This window comes from Melanostigma gelatinosum (assembly GCF_949748355.1).
Source record: "Melanostigma gelatinosum genome assembly, chromosome: 11".
Classification (NCBI taxonomy): domain Eukaryota; kingdom Metazoa; phylum Chordata; class Actinopteri; order Perciformes; family Zoarcidae; genus Melanostigma; species Melanostigma gelatinosum.
Window position 1 is genome coordinate 2,972,953 of NC_136644.1, and position 25,686 is coordinate 2,998,638.

Genomic DNA, 25,686 nt, shown 5'->3' on the forward strand with positions numbered 1-25,686 from the left:
AGAAATATGTTATCGGAGGTTTGGTCCAAAGAGGTTTACATCCTAATAAGAATCAGCATTGTTGCATGAATCCTGTATGACTCCGGTTATTTTTGGTCTCACAGAAATAGAAATACCGCAAAGGACAGATATGAACATTTAGCTCTTATGTACACAAATGCTGCTGAGAAAGCAATGTTGTTGTTATTGAGTCTTTTATTCTTTATTGATCAGAAAAGAGTCTTTGATAAACTCTATATAACTCAAGCGGTTCTGAACAGGGATCATGAATGTCGATGTTGTGGCTGACAAAGCACTCTTTCAAAGACACATAAACACATAAAACACACATATATCAAACGCGGCGCTCGGCTCATTAGTCACGCGTTCTGACAGGTCTGTCAAACAGTCACCGAGCTGCTGAGCTGTGTGTGTGAATGTCTCCATGTACAGCGTGTATATTTGGACAAACCAATATCATCTAATTGGTGTTGACTCACTACTGTGTGCGTTATGAAAGACATCTGGACGGTGAAATGAAACATGCTCTGGCTGACACACACACACACACACACTCACACACACACACGCACGCACACACTCACACACACACAAACGCACACACTCACACACACACACACACGCACACACACACTCACACACACGCACACACACACTTACCGCATCCTGAAAGCACAAGTATTGTCCACAGCTCTGAGTTATTGCCTTATTCTTTGCATATCCCACTGAAAAACAAAAGTATGTTCATGTGTGATTTGTATGCCTCTGTGTGCTAACGTCTTCGTTCATGTTGCGATGGGTAAGTCATTATTATGTTCAGCACTTAAACAGAATGTAACAACATGTGAGACAGTGCCGGTCATATGAATGAAACAGTGATTATTATGCTGTTTTATGCTTTATATTATTCTTCCCCTGGTTAATCAGAGGAATATAAAAATAAACTATAAACTACTAAAACTGAAAACCTTCTTTGGTCGACAGCCCGATCACATATCTTATTTTCCTCAGCCACTTCCTGAATTATGAGCATTTTTGACAATATATTCTTAACTCGAGGTGCAAACGCTTGAGCTCTTGACCTCCTTTCACTGCCTTCACAGCGTGATACTTAGAACTCTAGAAACAGACAATGTCAGCTGTCTGTAAACACCGGACCGAAACGGTAAAGGATCTAGTGGGAAGGTGTCAGAGTCTGGGGAGTTATGAGCTCTCTCCACGAAGGACAACAACATGAGATACGTTTAAAAGCTCGAGACAAAGCTAGTGAGTGGACTTTTGTGTAGAATGAATCATAAAAAAATGGGCACGTTTCAAAGTTTTGTTACATATTATGGACATTTGTTTCCCTAAAGAACTGTCTGATCAATTCCTGTCGTTTGTCTTCGATAGCAAATCAAATTTCTGAGGTCAAAGTTCAACAAGATAATCAACCTAAGAGTCTACTGACCTCCTCCGGGTTGGGCGGAGTTGTGGCCGGAGATCACAACTGAGATGCCCCTCGCCTCCAGCCTCTCCCTCCAACCCTCCACCACTCTCCTGGAGTCATCCTGAAGACACACACACACACACACACACACACACACACACACACACACACACACACACACACACACACACACACACACACACACACGCACACACACACAGGTTGAACTTCAACCGAGGTCTCATTATTTTGAGACAAATGACAGATCTGCCTGTAGATATGCAAACTTACAGTGCTTGCGTCGTCAAAGACGGAGAGCTCCGTGGTTCCAGTGAAGTCTTGGTGTAATATGGCCTGCAGACACTCATCCAGCCAACAGGATGCGTTGTACATTGGCACGATAATACTCTGAGCACAGAAAACACAGAGACGTTCGACAGTCAGTGCTACTAATGAATGCACCAGCGAGCAGCCGTGAACACACAAAGGACAACACGATCCGTCCGTTCACAGGGTTCATTCCACTGTTGCAGCAACACAGATGATTTTGGATACATTTGAGAGAAAAATGTGTTTACATTATGGTGCAAATGATCAACTGAATTCAATAGATGAAATATGCAGTGTTTACAACTAAGATGTCTCATTCAGGCTGGCCACATCCAAAAACATGCCCGCTGTGCTGCTCCTCCTCCTTTAGATCAGTAACGTGATATCAATGTCAGTCCATCACCCACCACATCCGCTGCTCCTCTCTCCTCCTCCCGCCCTCCTGCCGGTGCGTCTGCTTCATCTTCTGTGGTGCGGAGCCGCTTCGATGGCTTCATGTCGACCTCCAGTTCGTACCTCAGCAGGGAAACGACCCGACCGCCAGCCTCCGTTTATCCGATTCAATACGGGATGTGAGAAATATGTTCAATCAATTGAGGTGAAGCGAATGGACGTTTAGAAAGACAGCTGGAGACCAGCAGTGACCCACGCGGGCAACACGTTCATAATAATGTCAGAAAAATACAAATGTTTCAACTGTTCTCGATGTAAAATGTATCCATGTCCACACGTGTCATCTCTCGAAATGTATCCTGTTCGTTTTAGTGACGCGCAAAGTAACAATTGTAGCTAATGTGTAGCGCAAACTCGCAGCGCGCGGGCAACAGCGTCACAACTTCCGCAAACATTGAGTTCCGGACGCTCATTGGCTCGTGCAAAACACGGACAGACGCCGGATTCGCTGTAACTCACTGTCAATCATCAGGAACAGTGACGTCACGGACAGGGCGTAAAACAGCTTTCTGTCTTAGTTTATTTCTGTGTAAAGTTAAAAAAAACAACTATTTTGAACGTTTCCCGACAAAGAAAAAGTTAAATCTAAAAAAGCTTATCTTAAAAAAAGTTAATTTGTTTTTCTTTTCTCTCAGAAAGGTAAGTAAATGAATACAGAGGGATAGAGAGATACTTAGGTGTGTGTGTGTGTGTGTGTGTGTGTGTGTGTCTGTTCCCAACCAATAGCAGGTTCAGTGCAGTGTGTATGTTTTGTACTGTTGCTCCAGGTACTTTATTAGTATACGTAGATACGTTTAAATGAACAATAACTGTAGTTACTGTAACAACAAAATCAACAAACATCACAGCACTTAGCTGAAGCAGAGATAATCCAACAATTCATGATTCGAGTCAGGAATGAAACAGCACCAGTCCTGGATTATGAAACATCCAAACTCTGTTAGATCGCTTCCAGACAGAGAACAGACCGCCCCCTATTATTGTCATATTAATCCTCGTTTTTTTTAAATTTGTGTCCTGGTAAAACAATTCATGTAGAATAAAAAGCCTGGCGGAACGTAAGCTGCTTAACGTCAATGTTATTTTTAATGAAGGCCTGAATTGTATTACACACAGACACACAATCCTGCTTAATCAGGGCACCATTCAGACAGGATGTAGTTAAGAGATCTCGCTGGAGAATAATTGTTCCCACATTGCAGCAGCATCTTAGTCGGACAAAGCTTAATTTATCACTCTGAATGCTTCTTTAAATTGGACGAACGCCTCACGACAGGCCAGGAACAACAGCTCCAGGGGGGCAACAGACCAGGGCCGAGATCAGGAATGACTCTCTCATGCTTGAGTGTGTGATAAATGAGATCAAGAGAAAATCTGGCTCGACTGTACAGCTGCAACAATGCAAAGTTCTTACGGAAGTAGCTAACAAAATGTATTTTGGGATTTTTTTTGTTACTTTCTTTCAAAGCACTGGCTGATTGAGATTGCTTGTTGAAGAGAGCTATGCACGATTAACCAAAAGCTAATTATATTACCCAGATGTTTCACCCTCAGAGCTTCAGGTTGAGGTTACGACTCCCTCATCTGACTGTGGATGTTAAGTTTTCCCAGGTTCTTGCACTGCAGGTCCACAGGGCCTGATATTGTTTTGCAACAAAAATGATTCCACGCTGCACTCTCACAACCGTTCTCACAATCATTCGACCCCTTCCTCCTCCAAATCAACACCACATGGCGACGTTGCAAATCAGATGTGCGCACGAGTTTGATTGCTGTATCTGGAGGTCGAGACAGCAGCTGCTTAGATCTGTGATCAGACTGCACTTGATTGTGTTTGGACAGAAATGCCAGACATGAAAGAGAAGGGAAGTGTGTGAGTGTGTCAGGGGGTACCGGCATGATTGGATTTCCTTCATTCATTTAGCCTCGCTTTGGGAATCGTGCGTAATTGACCTTTTTTAAATGGAAATGGAAATGCCATGTTTCACCAGCAGCAGGGCCGAAGGATGGCATGATCAGTCTTTCTTTCATTTTCAATTATTTGTCATCGGAAAGAAGACTCGGCAGTGTGAGGTAATTTACCTTTTTATCTCACTTTAACAAGACACTGGGTTTCTCCTTGATGTATCTGTATAAGCAATGCTACATGTTAAAAAATATTCTTTCTTACCCGTTAGAGAGAAAGATCAGCTCCCTTTCTTTGGAGAATGTTAGGTGTAGCCCTCACCAGTGAAAGCAGCTGCTGTAGTGCTTGGCTTAATAAAAATACACACACACACACACACACACACACATATGGCAGAACATCAACTGTTACAGTGCAACACCTCAACAGTAATTGCTGTAGTACAACTGCTGTTTACAGGACTACTTCTGTGTGCTGGCTGCTGCTTTGATTCACCAACAGACCAGTAATTATATCCATTTTGTATCCTGGGCGTAAAATAATCACAAAATAGCGAGAAAAAAAAGGTACAAGGTGCAAAAACATCGTGTCAATACCGCCATCTAGTGGTCGATGAGTGAAATGGATTTTATCAACTCCATCTTCTCTTGAGCACCAAAAGTACAGCGTCAATTAAAACTCTTGCCTTGGTTCCTGTTGATGTCAGCGTGTCGCCTTCTTAATGAATGGTGGTGAACAATTATAACCTTCAATAGCAATTTAAATTCATTCAACCTTTGATGTTGTTTTTGGTCGTGTGTGGTCAAAGAAAGAAAGACACCCTTTCAGTCCCAATCTCATGAGACGTTGAGTATGGGTGCTTTTATGTCCCCCAGAAAATTGTTAATAATGTAAGAAATGTCAGTGTGACAACTTGAAAGGGATGTCGTGAGTTTTAGCTCATTGTTTAGCAGCACATGTACTGTTTCGGTTCACTCTCACGGCTCTCGTAGCGTCGTTTTCAGCCGCAGCAGTTTTCAACGAAAAGCTCTAAAAACCCACTGTACTCTAAGGTTACCTGCTCAGCACGAACAGCAGACACAGGTAGAAGAAAGTGAAAATTGGAATTATTTTTTGTAATTTATCTCAGAAACTAAATACACATATTTTGTAGGGGTGTAACGGTTCACAAAATTCACGGTTGGGTTGGGTACCATACAGTGGAGCCACGGTTCGGTACAGTAGAAAACTATAAATGCAGAGAAACATACTTGATTTTAAAATATATTTATTCATTACAACTGACATCATGAAGTTATTCTTTGACTTTGAACAATGATGGAACTATACCTGAGTGACTCATCTTCTGGGGTGTCTTCTTAGCAACACATAAGCATAAAAAACAAAAACTTCTCCTTAATGTTATGTAGTATTGTTACTTACATCTTGCAAAAGAGATTTTTAATCTCAATGGGACTACCTGCGTATTCGGTTCGTCATGCTTACCGAACCGTGAGCCTCGTACCGAACGGTTCAATACGAATACGCGTACCGTTACACCCCTAATATTTTGTGAAGTTAATCCTAATTCATATTTTACACTTTCTGATAATGTTGTATATTTGTATCTTTACTCCAAAGAGCGTTGTGTTTTTACTGCCTGATGTTCAATTCTAGCGTTTTTGTTTTAATATTATAAAGCCCATTAATTGACTTTTGCTGGAGAGCAGCCAGTGTGGCCAAAACCTTAACAATTATGCGATAATGCTGAATGATAAAAGAGAACGAAACAGTTGCACAAGTAGAAAGAAGTATTATCTCAGTAATCCTGACTGCTACGACTGCTAAAATGAAAGGAATAATTCATCAATCAATCAATATGAACACTTCAGAAATTATAATTTAAACACCGTTCATTTATTGGCATAATATTTTATAATACTTTATCATTCTGTTAAATACATATGCACTACACCTGTGTGTATCTATAGGCAGGCATTTCACATTCAGGTCCAGTGCAGTGATGACCTAACATCTCTTCTCGTCACATTCTTTTGTCCCGGCCTGACACAGAAGTGAACGCGGAGCAGAGGAGAGGAGCTACTGCTTATCAATCATTTTATCTTATTTATATTCATCATTCTTTTATACCTCACTCCTCCTTCTGGTCCGCGCTCACTTTCATGCTGATATCTGAAATGTCGTTTTATCCGTAGACTAATGCCTCTCCCTTCACTGGAGGGACAGAGCAAGTCTCCCTGATGTTCTCCTTTACGAATATGAACCAGCCGGAAATGCATTGTGGGTCAGCTGTAGAGACAGGCACGCGGGTCAGATAAATTACAATCAGTGATCAGTTTAGGTCCAGATTGAGACCGTAGGGGAAAGCTTAAGCTGGTTTAGTCTAGTTTGAAACCACCTGGATCCTGTTGAGGCTACTACCACAAATAAGTACTTCGGACCAGAGACTGTTGAGCTTGCTCGGTAACAAGGTAATGCAAAATAGATATCATTGTGTACATGTAGGGAGGAATATGTGAGTCAGTTAGCTCTTGCACAGTGCTGAGTGCTGTCTTGATGATTCAATTGTGCCAACAAAGCTCAAGATACTATTTGACTCCTCAGAAAAAGAGGATTTATTTGAAGAACCAGTCTCAGGTGCTCAGCAGAATAGAATAGTTTGGAGTCTCGGGGGCGGGATGCATTCATGCTTTCGTCGGTGGAGCAGCAGCGGTAAGGATCCGTGTGAATCTTGGTGGACAATCAGAGTATGTGGCTTCATCACAATCTTCTCAAGGAACAGTTCTGGCTCTGTGGTCAAAGGGTGCTCGGCGTTGTCACTGTCGATGGGGAAAAGGCATCAAAGGGGCTGTTGAGAGACACCCTGTTAGTTTGGTGGTGTGTGCATGTTTGTGTCCACGCACCCTTAAGTGCGCCTGAGTGCATGTGTGTGTATATGTGTGAGTTAGCTTTCCTTCAAGAGTTCAGGGTAAATAGCAGCTGGTGTGGCTTCAGACAGACACAAATACATCCAGTCCGAGTTTTGTCCACTTCAGGTGTGCACAACGACATCGGACCAGGATCCAGTTCACGATCATTTAAACTAATCTCGTTGTAGTCGGCATTGATTGATCCAAAAAGAATCCATTCTGTCATCGAACTCTGCAGGCGGTCTCAGAGGAAGGGGTTGTGGCTGTGTGTCTGTGACTGGGAGCGCTGCGCCGGACGAGGAGACAGGGGGAGCAGGGGCTGTGGGAGGTTGGAGGGAAGGTCCAGGAGTCCGGCGGGAGGTTGTGTGAGAGAGGAGGGGAGCATGGGTGGCTGGTGGGACAGAGGGAGAGGCAGCGACGGGCTGTAAGAGAGCACGTGGGGGGGCAGTGGGGAGGTCGAGGATGGTCGCATTTGGTTGAGGGTGAGGCGAGGCTGATCGCAGTGGAAGGGGTTGGTGGGAGACGGAGCACTCAGACCTGAGGAGACAGAGTTGAGTGAGTGGAAACGGTTCAATAATATCACAATAATGTGCCTGTGAGTACAGCACAAGTTAAAGCTATTTGTTACCTGAGAGGAAGGGGTTGTTGTGCATCTTGCTAGGGGGGTTGGAGGGTATCAGAGCGTCTAAATTGACCAACGAGGCCCCCGTAGGTCCCAGGAAGGTCTCTGGAGTTCGACACATGCGTGTAGGTGGGGCGCTGAGCGGGGGTGCCAGCCGGGACAGGTCAAACATCTCCGGGCTGGACGACTCTCGACCATTTACCTGCGGTTTCACCGGAGGCTCCATCCCAAATGGATCTGGTCTGGAATCTGCTCCAGCAAATGGGTCAGAATCTGCCTTTACCCCAAACAACTCTGCATCTGCAGCAGGAACAGAACAACTAATAGTGTGTGTCCATGGTGCTGGAGTGAGAGTTTTTCCTTTCCAATCTCTGTCAATGCAGGAGACTTATTGCTTCTGTAAGATCAACATGTGCAGTCAAAGCCACTTCTGTACACTACCTGTGGGACTAGCAGGCTCAGGGGAGGACACTTCTGGAATCTGCTTTTTAGGATTATCCTCTTCCTGATCAGCAAACGGATCTGTGCCATCACCACCTGCTTCTCAAAACATTATCATCTTAGCCAGTGTGCAGATCCTAAAGTTTTTATTGACAGATATTGAAAACTACAATGTATATGAAACTACAAGGTATATGAAACTACAAGGTATATGCATACTGATGAGGCTGGTGTTTCTCAAAGGTACCTCCGTCTGTTGGGCTGTCCCACGCATGATTGACAGGACTGGAGGAGACGGGCACAGCTTCCCAGGGACTTGTGCGTGAGTCAGCAGATGGTGCCCAGGGATTGGACGCATTGGAGGATGAGGGAGGGGCCGCCCATGGGCTACCAATCACAGGAGTGCTGGAGTGGACCGCTGTTACGAGAGGCAGGCGGTAAACACAAAACTCAGAGTGAAGCAACCAAACCGAATGTGTGTGTGTGTGATGAGCCACCCACCTACAGAGTCCCAGGGGTCAGAGGTGATGTCATCTGCGGGTGGCGCAGAGTTCCAAGGGTCGCCCGGCTGACGTGGGGCCTCAGATGAGGGGCCAAAAATGTCCACTAGGTCCAGCATGGCCGACTACAGAGGGAGACAAAAACCTTTCTGTGACTGCCAAACATTCACAGGTTTGTGTTTCTTTATGGTTTGGTGACTTACCAGGAAAAAGTTAGATCACTTAAGCATGAATCAATGTGCAGAATATCTCACTGCCACTGTAGTGAGAACACTCGTTTATAACAGCAGGAGAGATTTAAGCGTCCTTATGGATGTGTCAGGAATTACGTCAGTCAGAGAAGCATTGAGAAGGACTGTGGAGCACCTGAGAGTACCAGGAGTTCTATGATAAGCAGTGTAATATGACCAATCACAAGCCACGGGGACCTTTACATGAGACAGCTGGTGACTCTGATTGGCTTGTTGACAGGCCAATAAGTAAAGGAGCTGCTGTGCTACAAGATAAGGAGCATGCTTTCAGGGAGACAAGGTTAACAAGTCATTGTCATTCAGCAGGCACCTCGTTCTCTCAGCTCTCTACGGTTTCTCTCTCAAACCTCCCTCGTTATACTGACACATGTCTTTTTGTCTCATTTTCCTCCCTACCCCAGTCTGCGCTATAAACTCTAAATGCCTGCCAAAAAAAACACCTATAAATGCACCTGCCCACCTCTCCATGCAAACACACACTCGTGTAGCGTGCAGGCGCCCACACACACACACACACGCACGCACACGCATCTTTATAACTCACCTCCTGCGTCCCCGACTGACTCTCTCTCCTGCTCTCATCCAGCGCTTTCTGTAACAGAGACTCGTCTCCTTGGCGACAGCACTGCTCCTGCAGGGGCGGCATCGTGACATTGTCAACATTATCGCAGCCGCTATGAGCGCGGACGCGCACACAAACGTGCACACACGCACAACCGCGTTAGTGAAACGGTGTTTGGTTGGCTTGGCCCAGCAAGACTAAGGCAGCGCTGGTGGCTTTTTTGTGCGCTGATGAAATATTTAGTTGACACTGACCGAAGGCTGGTTCAGAGCAAAGCAGAGAGCGATAACACAGAGGATGTTTTATGGAAGCTTAAACATTACTCGTGTGAGAAAAGAGAAATGTGTGTTTGGGAGCCAGTGGTCCTGGACGGGAGCAAGCTGGCTGAAGAAGGAAAAAGTTCGGAAGAAATTCATTGGATGGCCGCAGATCTGCATTTTAGTTAAGCTGTGTGAACTAGAGGGTTGATAAATGCTGACACTGAAGGGTAAGAAGAGGTGTGTTTCTGTGTGTGTGTGTGTGTGTGTGTGTGTGTGTGTGTACCTGCTCGTGCTCCTTTCAGCTAAGGCTTAAATCAATCTGCAGTTGTGTGTCTTCATCCATCTCTATGGTAACAGGGGATGGAAGGGCTAGCTAGATAAAGGTGGGCGAATGTTCAGAACGCTTGTAACAACATTTTCATGATTGGAATCATCAAGAGGCAGTGAGGAAGAGTGTGTGTGTGTGTGTGTGTGTGTGTGTGTGTGTGTGTGTGTGTGTGTGTGTGTGTGTGTGTGTGTGTGTGGAGGGAGCGTATGCTGTCCCACTAGAGGAGCTAAAGGAGATTACACATTATCATAATAAGTGTGTGTGTGTGTGTGTTGTTTTACCTTCTGACTCTCCTCCCTGCTCATGGCTAAAGCCAGCTGGAGCTGCAGCTCCTCCTCTCCGCTGGTCTGCGGTCGAGCCTGCTCCAGGTCTGAAGCGGCGCGAGGTGACGAGGACGAGGCTGCAGAAGGAACAAGCGAGGGGGAGGAAGCAATGACGGCGCTTGAGGAGTTATGGTCAGAATCTGACGTGGGGATGCATGAGTAGACGCATAGAGACCGGAGCACAGGAAGTGTGGGGCTGACGTGAATATTTCCCGGCCTACGCTGCAGTATTGATAATCTATGTGGAGGATTGTCCAAAGTGCTGGGCTACAGCGGCATTATCAGCCTGAATACAGATATATAGATTTAAATACCCAAATACTCACAGTTAAAGGAGGATGGAGAGCCTCTGGAGCGGCTGAACTCCTCCCCGTACAGCACCGCCATGCTGGGCTGGCTTGTGCGCCTGCCTGGATGGTAAGACGGAGGTATACCTCCATACACACCCCCGCCCCCTCCGCTGCCTCCCCCGGCCATTCGCTCCTTGGTCTTTAGGGCTTGACTCCTCTCCTGGCGGAGCCGCTCCTCGTCCCGGAGGAGACACACCAGCTGGCGGGCTTTCTCTCTCACGTTGGCCCCCTGATCCCTGCCGTCACGGTCCACGTACTGGAAGTCACGTAGCGTCTGAACCGCACATGAAGAAAACAGACATTTGAGGATGTTTTAGAAATCAACTTGAACTTTCAAGTTTAGAAGATGCAGGAAAACCTCAATAATGTGATCCTCAGGAATGTGAAGGTATCTCAGTTTCATAAGAAAAGAAAACATAAACTAAGAGTTTATACGAGGGAATAACTGTTTGATTTCGTTTTTTAGTTTTTTTAAAATGGACTCAAGGAAGAGTAGTGGTTGCCAAGGTAACAGCTAGAGATGATCCAAATGAACAACAAACAATGAAGAGCATCTGTTCTCGAGGCGTTCAGATCGCTGATGTTCTCCTCTTGTTGAAGTCCACTACCTGAACAGTGAAGGCATTCTCACGGCACTGTTGGGCCACTCGCTCTGATCCCGTCTTCAGCAGGTAATCCAACAGAGTCAGGGCCTGCAATCAAAGGGCTGATTACCACACTGACACTCCAAAATACTAAAAACATTCATTTGAATGAATCGATCTACAGCGTAGAGATACGTCCAACAAGATGGACACAGAAATGCTAGGATGTCATAGTTTGGCAGGTGTACTGTTGGTTTAGCATGCTAACATTTGCTAATCATTTATACGCATTCACGAGCAGAGCCGGGGATCAAAACCGCCCATCCTCTGACTGAAGGACGACCCTGCTCTACGACTGAGCCGCAGTCGATCTTTCATGAGCTCACCTTGTAGACGTGCCTCCAGTTCTTGCCGCTGTCGTTGAGGCGTTTCCACACCATGCCCATGACCTCGGCAAACGCCACCACGTTGAAAGTCAAGTCAGCGATCTCCGTCATGAGAGACGAGGACGGGCCCCACGGGTCGTTGGAGGTGGCCTCGCGAACCTACACGGCGCCAGCAGGGGAACAGTGATGTCCATTTCCATTCATGTTTACATTTCATGCATATAGTGTTACTTCTTACCCGGAGTCACAGTATCATAAACAAAGTGAGACATTACGAAGCATATTCATGACAGAGAAGTCTAGGAATAAGAAACAGTAGAGAGTTTGGCTTTGATTCTAAAGCAACTGCACAATGACACCGCAGTTCATTTGTAATACCTTGATCTCCGCTTCTGAATAGTTGTGCACAATGTTCTTCACCTGCCGGCGCAGGGCTGAGGTTGTCATGGTGACAGGTGATGGAGGATGCGGAGGGATAGAAAGTGGAGACAACAGACAGTCAACAGGTGAAGGGAGGGGCTGAAAGGGGGGACGCGGACCGGAGGAGGAGGAGAGGAGAGGGGGGATGCTGTGGCAAAGAAGGCTCCTCTTCTCTGTCAGGAGTTATAGGACGCCCCTGTAAGAAAGAGACAGAGACGATATATGAATACAAATACATCTGATATGTCACTCTCACCCTGATAGGTTTGATCGAATTGGAAAATTGAAAGTCCCCAACCTGCTGATGGGACATTCTGAAACTCAACAATGCTTTGGGATGTAAACAGTATAGTCTGATGTTGCTATGGATTCATGGAGTAGCTCTGTGCGTTTCTCAGGCAAGTTCTGGAGCTTTTTTCCAATGATTTCGGACTCATAGTGACAATGCCAACATGCCGATGTTTAACAGATATCATAGTTTTGTAGGTATTTGGTCAAAGACTTGGACAAGTAGCAATTTGGACCTGATGCTGCCAAAGTTATCACACTTCATCCTGAAGGGAAGATAAACGACGGTGCCATCCACAGGGGCAGATCTATAGCATGGCGAAGAACAATGAGTCGAGTTAAAAGCTGCGCTCGTTGATGTCTTTCTTTGTTGTTTACGTCAATATGAAAACACTGAGCAATACAAACAATGACTGATGACTGAATGAGTAGCGAACAATTGGTCCCCGCTTAGGAAGTAGGTCGTACAAAAGCTTTGGCACTCAGGTGTCTGAGGAAGCCTCTTGGCAGCTTCATTTATTCAGGCCAACACTCACACACACACCACACACACACACACACACACATTTTCTCCTACCAATTCATATTTCACAGAGGACACAAGGGAATCGATTAACGGTTCCTGTGCGACTTCAGTATCCGAACATATCCGTGATGGTCAAACGTAAAGGTTATTGTTCGACATTTCATGGGCTGGATCAGATCATTCGGATGATTTTGGACTGTTTGATGTGATCAGTATTGTGTGGTTGATACGGATGCTTTGCCATGTGGTTCGCTGGGCTTTTCACTGTGAGTGGCATTGTGGAAACATGAAATAATGTGTGTACTTGGTTTACTCCAGATGTAGATGTTGCTCCCTTTCTCTGTCAATATCCATGTGCTTTTGTATATTCCTGTTCCTATTTGTTTTAGGGACATCCAAAGGTATTATTATTAAGGTATTATGTCACTGTCCACTGCTGCTCCACAACAGTTCACAGAGTCTGTCACGCTGAAACAAGTCACAGGATGCCGAAAAGCAAACATCAGCAGAAGTGCAGAGGAACTAAGCTGCACACAGCAGGGACACAGACAGAAAACTCTGAGAGGAGGACGAGGCTGAGAGTGTTTGTGTGCATGTGCAGGGGAGGGAGAGAGAGAGAGAGAGAGACACAGAAAGAGAGAGAGAGAGACAGACAGAGAAAATGAAGGGCATGAAGAAGAAAGTGAAGCTCAGCAACTTCAACCAGTATCACCTTTCTGCAGGATCATCTTCAGCTTTGTACACACACACACTCTCACACACACTCACACACACTATGCTGCTGTTGTCTACCGCAAGGTGTTTGAAACTGTTTTAAACCCTTTACCTCACACCACCAGTTTAATGTTGTCGAACTACTTCACACTGTAGTTTAATCTGTAGCAATGAATCATGTTTTATAAAATGATGTTTTTATGTGAAATCTTTCTCTGAAAAATAACAAGTTGCTTCGTAAAAACTAAAATATTTTCCTCTGAAATGTAGTGGCATAGAAGGATAAAGTACAGCATCAAACGGAAATAGTCACGTAAAGTACACGTATCTCAAAGTTGTATTTAAGTGCAGTACTTGTGTTTCTTTACACGGCTTTTTGAATTGTACCATCGACACGATAATACTCTTCTGTCAGCAATGCAACCAGCTGGCCACAGATCATCCCAACAGATAGAAACAACACTAAAATGAATGTTAATGAGTCTATTTGAGGTGCCAATAAGCTTCTTAAGGTAAAGATATCATGACAACAATACCCATCTGTGCAACAATGAATGTGCACAAACAGCCTTTTGTGTTCTTAAAGTTCAAGGGTAAAATCCTCCCTGAAGCAACAAGACATTCCTGAAAAAGTGAACAGCTCATTTTTAAGTGTGAATTTCTTAAAGTCATGCAGAGACAGACGGCTGGTGACGTCATCCAGGGACCAACTGTGAAGTTGTGAGTAATGCAACAACTCCTTCGACACAATAACAGCCCCCGTGGTGGTTGTACTTGGATAGTTTCTGATTCATAGCAATGAGCTTACATTCAAATGACTCATCTGGGTGTAATAACTTCAAAATATGTTTTGATGGACCGTCTCCTAGAAGAGTCACCTGATGACATCACCAACCCAAGTCGTGATGGCCAACTGCAGCTAACTAACTTCAAATACTTCCTAGTTTATGAACTGGGATGACCCGGTCTGATGCGCCAACATTCAACACAGAGGAACCTACGTCAACACCTCGTCCACATTTATGGATGCGCATGCGCGATGTGACAGCAGGTGTAGGCTACAGTATATTTCAGGTGGCGATGGAGAGGAGGAGGGCGCTCATGGGGGGGGTCTACATAATGCATTACTCAACCTCCCCACCGCCACACACACACACACACACACACACACACACACACACACACACACACACACACACACACACACACACACACTCTTGCGGTGGATTCCCTGCGCGAGCTGCCATGTGTGGCACAGATTCATGTGCAAGGCCAGCTGCCACTACAGTTGCGTTACGTGTCGGAAACACAGCTCCCACATACACTGTGTCTGCATGTCCTAACGTTAAATATACCCAGTTATATTGAGAGTCATTGGCACAAGACAAAGCCAGGGAACTGACCCCCTGGTCGTCTCAACGTGCCGCTTACCTTGCCCATTGCTCATCTCTCGCCTTGTCCGCTGAGCATCCTCGCCTCTCCGCTGTCTCCTCCCCTAGTCCCGGTAATATATCCCCCTCCGCTGGGATCAGCAAAGCAGGGCAACCACGATTCTCCCCTCCGCTCCTTTATCCGGCAAAACGCGAGAGAGGAGCCGAACAGAGTGTTCCCTTCAATGGGAATGTCGGCGTCTGAACCCCCGGCCTACACCCTGGATGGATGCGAGCCGCTCGGGCAGGCAGTGGTGAAATCCGCATAGGACGAAGATAAGCCACAGCACACGGCTCGCTCGCTCCCTCTCTCTCACTCGGGCAGCCTCATCCACACACGCATACGGCACCGGCAGGCCAACGCACGCAGAGAGCATGCACGATCACAACGGTGAGCGTAAAAGAGAGGCAGGGGCGCGCTTCGTTTGCAGAGTCAGCGGTACTGTTAACCTACTATCGCCCGCTGATGCGAGTGTGACAGTGTGACTGACACATCATGAATATCACTGCACATCCACGGTGGCAGAAGAATAATCAGTTTATTGATTTCACAAGAAAAGAGGGTACAGAACAGGGATTTGGGAATCCTCCGTGACACGTTGTATTTACATTTGTCTATATTCAGTGGGCTCCTGTGCCTGCCTCTCTCACATGGTAATAGTGTGCGAGTCCTGTTCATCGTCCTCGTTGAGCTTGTCCATCAGGTCACACAGGTTGTCCACCAGGTCTTCCATCAGTCCATAAACCTGTCAGGTCGATAAATATCGATGAATGTATTATATGTACTGTGGAATACCTTTAGAAGGAGTGATTTAGTGGTTCGTATAAAGTTGGGGGACTCACGAGAGACAGCAGTGGTCAAATTAAAGAAGAAGAGGCAGAGACATCATGACTTTTAATCTCTATGGATCAACCACAACAAAGAATCCTACATTGCATGCAGCCGGACAGTGTCTTTCATCAGACGTGTCTCTTAAATGTCTATTCTGAGTCTCGAGCCCGGCCTGAGATGACATTGATGACATCATCAGGATAACTTTCCCCAAACTTTAGAAATCTTCTCCAGAGTCAAAGCAGATATTACACATCTGTTGCCACAGGTTGAGTATTCCTCGTGACGAGTACGCCGAACTATCGTGAGAGCCCCTTTCAAATAAAAACTACGCTGATTAAAAGACTTGCCTTTTTGTGCAGGAGCCTCGTGTAAACGTCCTCCGCCACTGCACTTGGAGGTTGTGGACTGACGCTGCCTTGGAGGACATCAGTCAGCGAGGTCGTTTCCTTTCCTAGCTTTTCCCTACTGCGTTTCCCCACGTCCTCCCTTCTTCTCCCCTTCTTTTTGCTGTCCTGGAGGACGGACAGATAGAAGACAGACTTTACTGAGCACACTAAGTGGTTGTGTGCATCTTATGTCATGAAAAATGATGTCTCACAGTGTTTATTGGATGTTATGTGCTGTTTGAGGTGTAGCTGTGTGTATACGTGCACCACAGATGGCTTGGACTGGTCTATAGGTGCTATTAACTCACAGCCTGGATGCACAGTTGGAGAGCAGGTGCACATTTTCACAGTGTCCTGTTACCATGGTTCCCTGTGAGTACCTTACTATGACTCAACCATCACACAGAGGAGAGCAAAACACACACGCACAGACACGACTGCGTCTCTTTCTAAATGTAATATCACGTCTTTCTATTTTGACCATGATGGCTGTCAATGGAGACATTAGGAGAGAGACGTCGTCACGTAAACACGTCGTTTATGTGACGACCAACTGAGCCACCGGGACGCAACACAGTCAGCATCCCCGTTAAGGCTCTCAATCCCGGCGTGCACGATGACATTTGCTTCAATTCAGATTCGTGAATCGGACGGGATGAGGATGGGTGCAGGGAAACAATCATCTGTATTCAGATGGTTGGGAACTCAGGGAAAGCTTTTGCTCATTATCTGAATCAGTCACACAACAAAAAACATGAATGGACACGACCGTATTCCATCGCTCAGAGACTATAATATGATGACTTCTCTGGGGACAAAACACTGGATGGAGAGGATTAGCTTCCTACACTTAGTGGGAGGACTGAATGTGGAATGACTCGTTAACCCCTGCATATCAGATGGTTAGCCACACACACACACACACATGCGCCCACAACTGTGCATACAGAAGCGTGAATTAGTCAAAAAACACTCAAAAGTATTATTACACAAATGGTTACACAGTTGTATTTGGTGACGCAGGAGCTCTTCCTATAAATTCAACCAAGCAGACAATCACACATGACACACAACACAATGTTTCAGAAAACTAGCCAGCAGAAGATACAGCTGTAGGTATATGCCTGTGTGAGAAGCCGGGTAGTGAGGAGGCGGTCCATAGTAACGAGACATCAAGCGCTGTCTTGTTGAATGGCAGATGAATGAATGACGAACTAGCAGCTTGTTTGAAGTTGTGAAGCAGCGCTTCATTCATGCTCGTAAACACTTTAGAGTCTGCTGCCACTCAGTGGCAAAACATTTTTAAATAGCCCGTCACTGTATTAACAAAGGTGAGTCATCTACACAGACACTGACGCCTTCTCTCCCCTCACCTGCACTGGTTTTTCAGTGTTGTCATCTTTAACTGTGGCGCTCGCCCTACTCCTCCCCTCAGCTGCTCCTCCCTTCTTCTCACGCTTCCCATCTTTGTTATCGGCCACATCTGCGATGTAATGACACAGCAGTAAGCATGATGAATCGTCACCAATATATGTCTGATTGAAAGTCCGTGAGTCTCACCAGCATCAGCGATCGGGGCTTCCTCCTTTTTATCGATCCACGTGTCTTTCTGTGGGAGGCCCTGCAGGTTTCTGAGCATCACGGCCTCAGCAGCCATCGTGTCAAGCAGTTTCCTCCACAGCTGCTGCCTGCAGGGGGCACCACACACTACAATAACCTGCAGGCTTACCACATCAAGTGTGGATCATGAACTCATATCACATCATACCAAGATGCCATGACAGAGATGCTAAATGAGACACTGGTGTGTTCATGCCTCACCCTATAGCTGCTGCTGTTAGCCAGAGGTGATTCAGTTGAGAAGGTTCAGAAAGCTGCAGAAGCAGGGAGTTGAGCTGGGCCAGCCTCCTCTCCTGCGCTGACTCTTGCTCACGCAGAGACAGCACAGCCTTCAGTAGAGAAGAAATAAATGGACAAATATGTTGTGTTTTTAAAGCATCATCATGGTGTAACATCCTACAGAGGGGTGTGCAGTGCATTCAAAGAGGCCTGTGGATCAACCTGCTAAATGAACTGCTTCTTGAATTCATATTTTGTGCACTGACCACGTTTTATCACGCACCGTGACATCACATAATGTGTATACCTGTCGGAGCGTATGGACAGAGAAGTCCCAGGTGCGTTCCGGATGCACTTCTTGCCACAGCCTCTTCAGCTCCTCCACTGGCTGATGAAGATACGGCAACTACAACAATGTACAGAGCCGTTATTACTGTCACGCTCCAGGATGATAATCCTCACTGATAGTTATCCTCCCGTTATTGTCTATCATGAGTCAATATGCTACCGTACATGATGACGGCAACAATGGAATTGTGGATCAAATCCAGGTGGGGAAGGGGGCAGCTGTAACTAGTAAAATGTCAAAAAGAGCAACACTGTGAATGGGCCCATTCGCGGGTCATCCTCTCACATTGAATGAGGTGGTGCGACTAACACTGAACACAAACACTCTGTACAAAGAAACATGTTCATCAGTGAGACATGAATTTGGAATGTAAGTTTGACAGGATCTTTCTCTGTAGGCAAGGACACCACAAAAACCCCACTGATCACTCAGAGACGTGTGAGATGCTTTCAGGACATTACCTCGGGGTTCTTGCTTAAAAACTCTTGCTCTTCAGTGACATAGAGTTCTGCCGGAGAGCTCGGTCTCTCTGGGGTGTGAACCCCCAGAAGCACCTCGTTCACGATCGACAGACACATTTCTTCTGTCACTCTCTCTTCCAGCTTTGTCTGCTCGTGCACACACAACAGAAACACAGACAACAAAAGAATGGGTTTCTGGTCATGGGAGCCTTAGTTCCATCTGTCCATGCGTTTTTCTTTTCTGTCTCACTTTCAGACACACAATTCAATTGTACACAACCTCTATGAAAAGCTTCTGGGCTGCGGTTCTGTCCTGGTACAGAGCCACTCCCCTCAATGTGACCTGCATGGAGGCTCCTTGCAGCAGCAAAGGGTGTGTGTTGAGCTGCCACAGTTCAGTTTGGATGCCCGGCCTCTCGGACTTAAACATGATCTCAACCCGCTGGGTGACGCCGGGACGGATCACGCCTGGATGGGAGGGGAAGCAAACATTTAAAGCAGGATGGCGCGTTGCTGTGCTGGTTGAAAGATACAGTGTGATGGGCTTATGAAGTGAGGTGAGGCAGCAGGTGTCTGGTAATGTACCAGAGGAGGAGTTGAAGTAGAAGTGCAGACTCTTTGTTCGTGATCGCAGGTTAGGAAAGCTGTGTGTCACGGGAAGCTGCTCCCAGCTGTAGAAGACGGCTGTGCTGCCCTCATTGTGCAGCTCCAATTGGGAAGAGGCTGTTTCTCCAGTCAGGGCCTGAAAGATCAATCTGCCACTGATTCCTACTTCTCCCTGATCAAAGAGTGAAGGAGAGAGAGAGGGTGACGCAAATCAAAGCAAGACGGATCTCAAGTGTCAAACGCAGGAAAGCAAACAACACCAGAAGAACATGAGATCCGCGCATGAGATGAAAGAGAGGGACCAACAGATCAAAAGATGCAAACTAAATCCTGCACAGTTTAACTCGCAAAAGTACATTTATTTGCGACGTTTCGGTGCTTGACCCATCATCAGGCGAATGATTTGTAAGAATGAGGAGACATCTTAAATAGGAAGGAGACTCTGTTGAACATTGTCATGATTTAAAATTCATACACGCCGACCAACCTTCTTTGTAAAGATCGTTGGGTACCTGGTTAGTCGCAGAGTTTCCTGTCCAGCTAGCAAGCTGACCACAGAATCTTAAGGCTGGAACGAGCAGAGCATCTGACCGAACATCATCAAACGGTGCCAGTGGGTCACTGTGGAAGACAATGAGACAGCAGAAGTAGCACAAACAGTGATTGAGTCAGTCAGTCATCAGCTATGTCCCGGTTCAGGGGTAGGATCCTTCAACAGACTCAGCCCACGACTGACTGCCCACCTCCCGAAAGGAGAGCCGTGAGATGCCATGAGATGCATTCAAGCGTTTCTTGTCCAAATTGAAATTTCCAAGCTTGGCATCAGGAAGCTGCTCTCAACCAGGCGACAAAGTGTGACGACAGAGACAATTTTCACAGCATGAGCTTGAAGTACATGTAACATTACAACATTGAGGACATTAATGGAAAGTATATCCACATATCTTTTCCTGAAATACCCGATAAACAACATGGTCACATGGCATATCCCAACTTAATGAATGCAACATTGAGTTAATGGCTCGTGGATTCACTCATTGAGTTTTTTTAGTGCCTTTGAAATCAGTAAATCACAGCTTACAGGTTCTCCTTCTTCATCTTCTCATGCTCCGTCTCCTCTTCCTCCTTCTCCAGGAGGGAACCACGACACACCGAGACATAAGTCAGTGGCTTGCTGGAGCCGATAACCTCCAGTCCACTGATTTCCTGTAATCGAAGTGACACAGAGTGGCGGTTGTGAACGAGGTGGGCAGCTTTGTGTGTCCATTCAACATTCTGATTCCTGTTATTGAAAAGTAAGTCAGGAGAAGATGAGGTGTCGGATGAAACCTTCAACGTGACAGGACGAGGTGTTGTGGAACACACTGTCCAGTTGGCTCAATTAAATTACACTATGTGTGTGTGTGTGTGTGTGTGTGTGTGTGTGTGTTGGTGTGTGTGTGTGTGTGTGCTGCATAGCGAGCAGTGAGGCAAGATTATTGTCTTTTCTGTCACCCCACAGATCTCAAACGTGCTACTCTATGACTGGACATGCTCCAGATTTCATAACTGTACCTGATGTGGGAGGGCCTCATTGATCTCATTATGCAAGTGTGTACTGAATGTACATTTAGCAGGTTATGAAATACATCACCACATATTGGCACAACAGTGTGTAAACAGGTTTATGGCCGTGTGCCTGCGTGTTCATTTGTGTGGCCGTGCGTGTGCGTGTGCTTGTCTGCCTTTCCCATGTCCTGTTCCTTGTACAGAAAACCTAGAGCAGCGTGCCCAAGGCTGGATAATCACAGGCTGTTTGTGAAGACGTGAAGACCGATCAGCAGCAGCAAGCAGCTCCAGAGACAGAGTGTCCTGTGGGTGTGAGCAGCTTCAGACGGCTGTCCGGAGACAAGGAGTGGTCCAATCATGCAGTTGTTTGTGTTCAAGCTAAATATCTAGATCTGTGCTGAATGAGCTCCGTGAAATTAGGTTATTGTACATTGTTAGAAAGAACAAAAATAAAGTGTAATGTGAATCATATGGGATTTGGATAGTGGCGGCGCCACAACTTTCCGGTTAGATCATTACTCCAGATGGTACGCTGGAGGCATCATACATTCACATCAGACAATCAGCAGAGTACGCAAAGCTAGTGAACACTTCCAGCTTTTACATGTTTCTACATTTACTTATATCTCAATATAATTATGATCATACTTAAATCTGGGATCAAACGTTTGCCTGATAAAGTTCTGATTCATAGATTTGCGTGAGTGGGACATTTTACATTTGAAAAAGTAAAACTGAAAGTAATCTCTGCTGTTCTCAAACATACATTATATGTCGCAGTTATCGCAATGGGCATTTGTCATCAATCTACTTATTATTCTCAGCAAATTGTATATATGCAAGTATAAGTTTACAAGCCAAAGACCCCGTTTTAGATTTGAACTGTACATAAAAACATTGCATTGCCTGTGAACCAAGTATGTAATCATACAATTAGAATTTGTACCTTAGAGATTCCCTTTTTCTTTTCATAATCTATTTACTGAATGGTTTTCATTTGTATTATTTCTATGTCTACAATGTATTTATTTCTGTCTGTTTTTCTTACATTGGCATGTTAGTTTGAATGTGTGCATTTTGAGGAAAAGAAAATGCTCCACTGCAAATTTTAGTTACTTATCGGCCAACATGAACGCCGATGTGTGTGCAATTGGCTCGGCCTATATATTGTTCTCGCTCTAGTTGAAAACCTTTGACCTTTTCAACCTGTTCAGTGTTATAGTTTGTATGTTGCGTTACCGGCTGTTTGGCGTCCGTGGCCCCGAGAACCTCTCCGAGCTCCTGACACTGGTGCTGCAGGTATGCACTCTGGTCCCAAGTCCGAGAGGGTAGACGCAGAGTCTCAGCGCAAGATATTCCTGGAGGATGAAACATTTCCCAGAGAGAATACAGTTACTCTCAGTTCAAAGTACCCAAAAAGGAGGCTCTTTTATTGTTTTGTTTGTTGGTCTTTCCTGAGCTCATTTCAAGATGTTTTGGTGTTGCCCTTCATGCAAACTGTGGTTATCAAAGATGTCTAATTGATGAGGAAAGTGGACTTCACAGAGTAACCTTTTTTTAATTAAAGCCACTGGGCTTCAGGTGAACGCACAGAAGAAACAGAACAAGGCAGAGGGGAACAATTGGGACACAGCGTAGGTGTCTATGCGTACCTGATTCCTGCCGTATGCTGCTCGGTTGTCCTACGTGTGTGACAGGCTCCCGTCTGCCCTGCTCGGTCTGAGTCAGAGTGGCTGCGATGCCACTCGTTTCGTCTCCGTAACGCTGGGGCAGACTCCAAAACTCACTGCCCACACGGTGACCCTAAGACAGAGAAAGCACCAGTGAGGACGCCACACTAGTGAAGAAGCAACGGGTCAAATGATGTCATCGTTTTGTAGAAATATAACAAATATGAGATGTGATTCTGACGGATGAGTCAAGACACAGAAGACCAGAGAAAGCAAATACGTGTCATACATATCCAGAGTGGATGAGTGGCGTGACTCGGTTCAGAACCTCCTTCTTCTGCTGAGTTTCTCTGAAGTGGTTTGCTTGGTTCATCAGTAAGTTTACGACCGGCCTGTCGAGCAAGTCTGGAAAGAGTTGAAAAGAGAAGATGAAGATGAATGAGATACATATATTTATATATATCTTGCTCTTTAATTAGCTTAAAAGAAGAAACCTCATGTTAGATTATACATGTTTGAGATTTGTTAGTTTAGAAATTCCTGAATCAGGGAGAAGTCTTTAACAATGCATTTAAGGCTGTAATGATGCTGTATTCTCTCATCAGCTCACCAGATAAGATGTCCTGCTGCTGCCTGCGCTGCGTCATGTGTGCATCCCAATGCTGCAGGGCATTACACTGAACGTTCCTGTGGCCTGAAGGGATCCCATGCCCACTCTCCACAGCCTCAGGGTGACGCCTCCCTGGGTCCTCGAATGGATCGTATCTACTGGACTTTGGGATGCGCTTCACCAGCTGGATGGTGGAGAAGGAACCGGAGGTGACTGACGCAGCACAGTCAACATATTTCAAATGCATTTGTCAGTTTTGTCAGCTTTTTTTGGTTGACAGATCTGGAAAGCTGTATGTAAAAACAACTTTCACGTCATCCAGGTATGTTTTCTGACTTTACCTCCGTCTCCCCTTTGGCCTCCAGATAACGTCTGAAATCCTCTAAACTACCCAGGATGCTGTGTGGAAGAAGCATCCCTTGGTCATCAAACCGAAGCCCTTCCGATCATGAAAAGAAAAGAATAGGACAGAAAAAAACTGCAATTTTAGTCACATGGATGCATATTATGACTCGGATAACATCTCTTTTTTATCTACAGGAAATATTTGAATAGGCTACTGTACAGTGTGTGATTGTCCATGAGGGCAAAGGAATTCGACCAACCTGTGTAGTCCAGAAGTTGAGAGGAAGGGTCCAGATTCACTGGATGAGCCACCGGCCCCCGCACAGCATCTCTGACTTCATCCGCTGGCTGTGTTCTACGCACACAAGCCATGAGCGCTGGTTTTTGACGACCCTTGGGCGGCTTTGGTTTATGAATCTGAACACCAAAACATTTGTATTTTATTTGGGGAACAAAGACATTGTCCAACTAATTGTAAATAACGTGCATGGATGAAGTGGGCTTACTTTACTGAGGTCTGGGTGAATGTCAAGAGCCTGGGCTTTTAGCTTCTTGTGCTCTGGAAGAGAGGAGAGCGTTATTATCAAATGACAACAGTTTGTGTGTGCTTGATTGATGCTTCATGTTCTGTCAAACCGAGCGCCACAATACTTCAAAGTATCTCTGGAATCGCTGCACACACAGATCACGTGGATTCATGGTGCTTTTAGCGATCCCCGAATTATAACATTTTGAAAAGTGGAAAGAGTTTCTACCTCCTTGTGTGCAAAGTACATCAGTGCTCACAACACACACACACACACACACACATACAAATACAAAGAGATTGACCTGGTATACTGACATGGTTATGCAATTCAGTTCAACTTTATCTACCTAATTGGAGATCTTGGGGAAATTCAAAAGGGGATAAGAAGTGTGTGTGTGGGTGTGTGTGTAACACATGCAACACCAGTCCACATCTGTGAGTTCAATAAAGGGCTCTCTCAGAAACAATGATTGATCCCTTTCCTTCAGTAAGTGAGGTGCCTCGCTTCCTCCACGTCACAGACTCATATTATTCAGATGAGCACTTTGATTTGCTCTTAGAGACGCCCTTGGCCCTCGAGGAAAGAAGTTGCTGCATCGCTCTGATAAGTCTTTGCAAATGAATCTATCAAAAGCTCATGATACTGACCTACTTTTTTGGTTAAGATCTTATGTATTTCTTCCTGACTTTCAAGGCATCAAATCCACATTTGCTTTCCACTATAACTCTATAAAAAGTGATGGAATGCAACTCAGTACATTACTTGTACTTGTAACAAGCAGGCTAGGCTATGTTTACACTGTGGTATTGTTACTTTATTAAGTAACGTTACTCAGACCTAACAGCTAACGTTAGGTGAGTAACGTTACTTCTTCCAACTGCCTAAAAATAGGTAACGTTTCATACACACATGCGGGGTAACGACCCGTAAGACAATCTTTGTCATCAGTGCTGGAGATGTCACAGAGTGGCTTATTACAATGCACGCTAACTTATCTTCAGACCGGAACACACGGACAGAGAGAGACACCGAGAGCTGTAGCTGTAGCTGACCTGCGTAACGTCGGAACGTCTTCTCCGGTGACTCGCCGCGGCTCATTTGTTGTAACTGTCAACTAACGTAGCGCGAGTTAGCTAGTTAGCTAGCAGTGCTAGCAGTGCTAGCACGCGCCTGGCCCCAGTGTGTCATGGTAACCGTGGCAACGGATGCCTCGGAGTCACAGGACAATGAGAGAGCCTTTCTTTCTTTCTTTCTTTCTTTCTTTCTTTCTTTCTTTCTTTCTTTCTTTCTTTCTTTCTTTCTTTCTTTCTTTCTTTCTTTCTTTCTTTCTTTCTTTCTTTCTTTCTTTCTTTCTTTCTTTCTTTCTTTCTTTTCATGAGCAATACGAAAACCAAAACAATTTACAGATCCAAAAAAGGAAGCACAATAAATAGGTCTGCTATTGTATGAAAAAAAGAGAAGACAGAACAGAAGCAAGGCACAAATAGAGTTTATA

General features: G+C 45.4%; 3 protein-coding genes across 4 annotated transcripts in view; all 3 read right to left on the reverse strand.

The window, feature by feature from the left end:
- b3gntl1 (UDP-GlcNAc:betaGal beta-1,3-N-acetylglucosaminyltransferase-like 1) overlaps positions 1-2,580 on the reverse strand; it is a 10,177-nt gene extending 7,597 nt beyond the window's left edge. For both annotated transcript variants that reach the window (XM_079277941.1, XM_079277942.1), the window contains exons 1-4: positions 2,167-2,580; positions 1,721-1,837; positions 1,451-1,550; positions 661-725 (exon numbers count right to left, since the gene is read on the reverse strand). In XM_079277941.1, coding sequence (XP_079134067.1) covers positions 661-725; positions 1,451-1,550; positions 1,721-1,837; positions 2,167-2,256 — 372 coding nt within the window. In that variant the 5' untranslated portion in view covers positions 2,257-2,580. The remainder of the gene's footprint in view (positions 1-660; positions 726-1,450; positions 1,551-1,720; positions 1,838-2,166) is intronic.
- Positions 2,581-7,271: 4,691 nt separating this feature from the next.
- Positions 7,272-12,130, reverse strand: epn3b (epsin 3b; the record flags this gene model as incomplete). The annotated part of the gene is made up of 11 exons (XM_079277787.1): positions 12,013-12,130; positions 11,635-11,793; positions 11,273-11,356; positions 10,641-10,938; positions 10,273-10,391; positions 9,386-9,472; positions 8,592-8,715; positions 8,338-8,508; positions 8,091-8,186; positions 7,656-7,949; positions 7,272-7,564 (listed from the first exon to the last, which is right to left on the reverse strand). Exons 1-11 carry the CDS (start codon positions 12,079-12,081, stop codon positions 7,272-7,274), a joined length of 1,794 nt encoding a protein of 597 aa, XP_079133913.1. The 5' UTR covers positions 12,082-12,130.
- A 3,529-nt stretch (positions 12,131-15,659) lies between these two features.
- mycbpap (mycbp associated protein) lies at positions 15,660-25,289 on the reverse strand (the record flags this gene model as incomplete). The annotated part of the gene is made up of 19 exons (XM_079278585.1): positions 15,660-15,758; positions 16,195-16,359; positions 17,607-17,716; positions 17,794-17,921; positions 18,055-18,182; positions 18,380-18,478; positions 18,883-19,029; positions 19,163-19,350; positions 19,468-19,660; positions 20,001-20,109; positions 20,570-20,694; positions 22,276-22,394; positions 22,689-22,839; positions 22,996-23,111; positions 23,317-23,500; positions 23,658-23,755; positions 23,913-24,078; positions 24,168-24,220; positions 25,244-25,289. 19 exons carry the CDS (start codon positions 25,287-25,289, stop codon positions 15,660-15,662), a joined length of 2,424 nt encoding a protein of 807 aa, XP_079134711.1.
- Between the last annotated feature and the right edge of the window lie 397 nt (positions 25,290-25,686).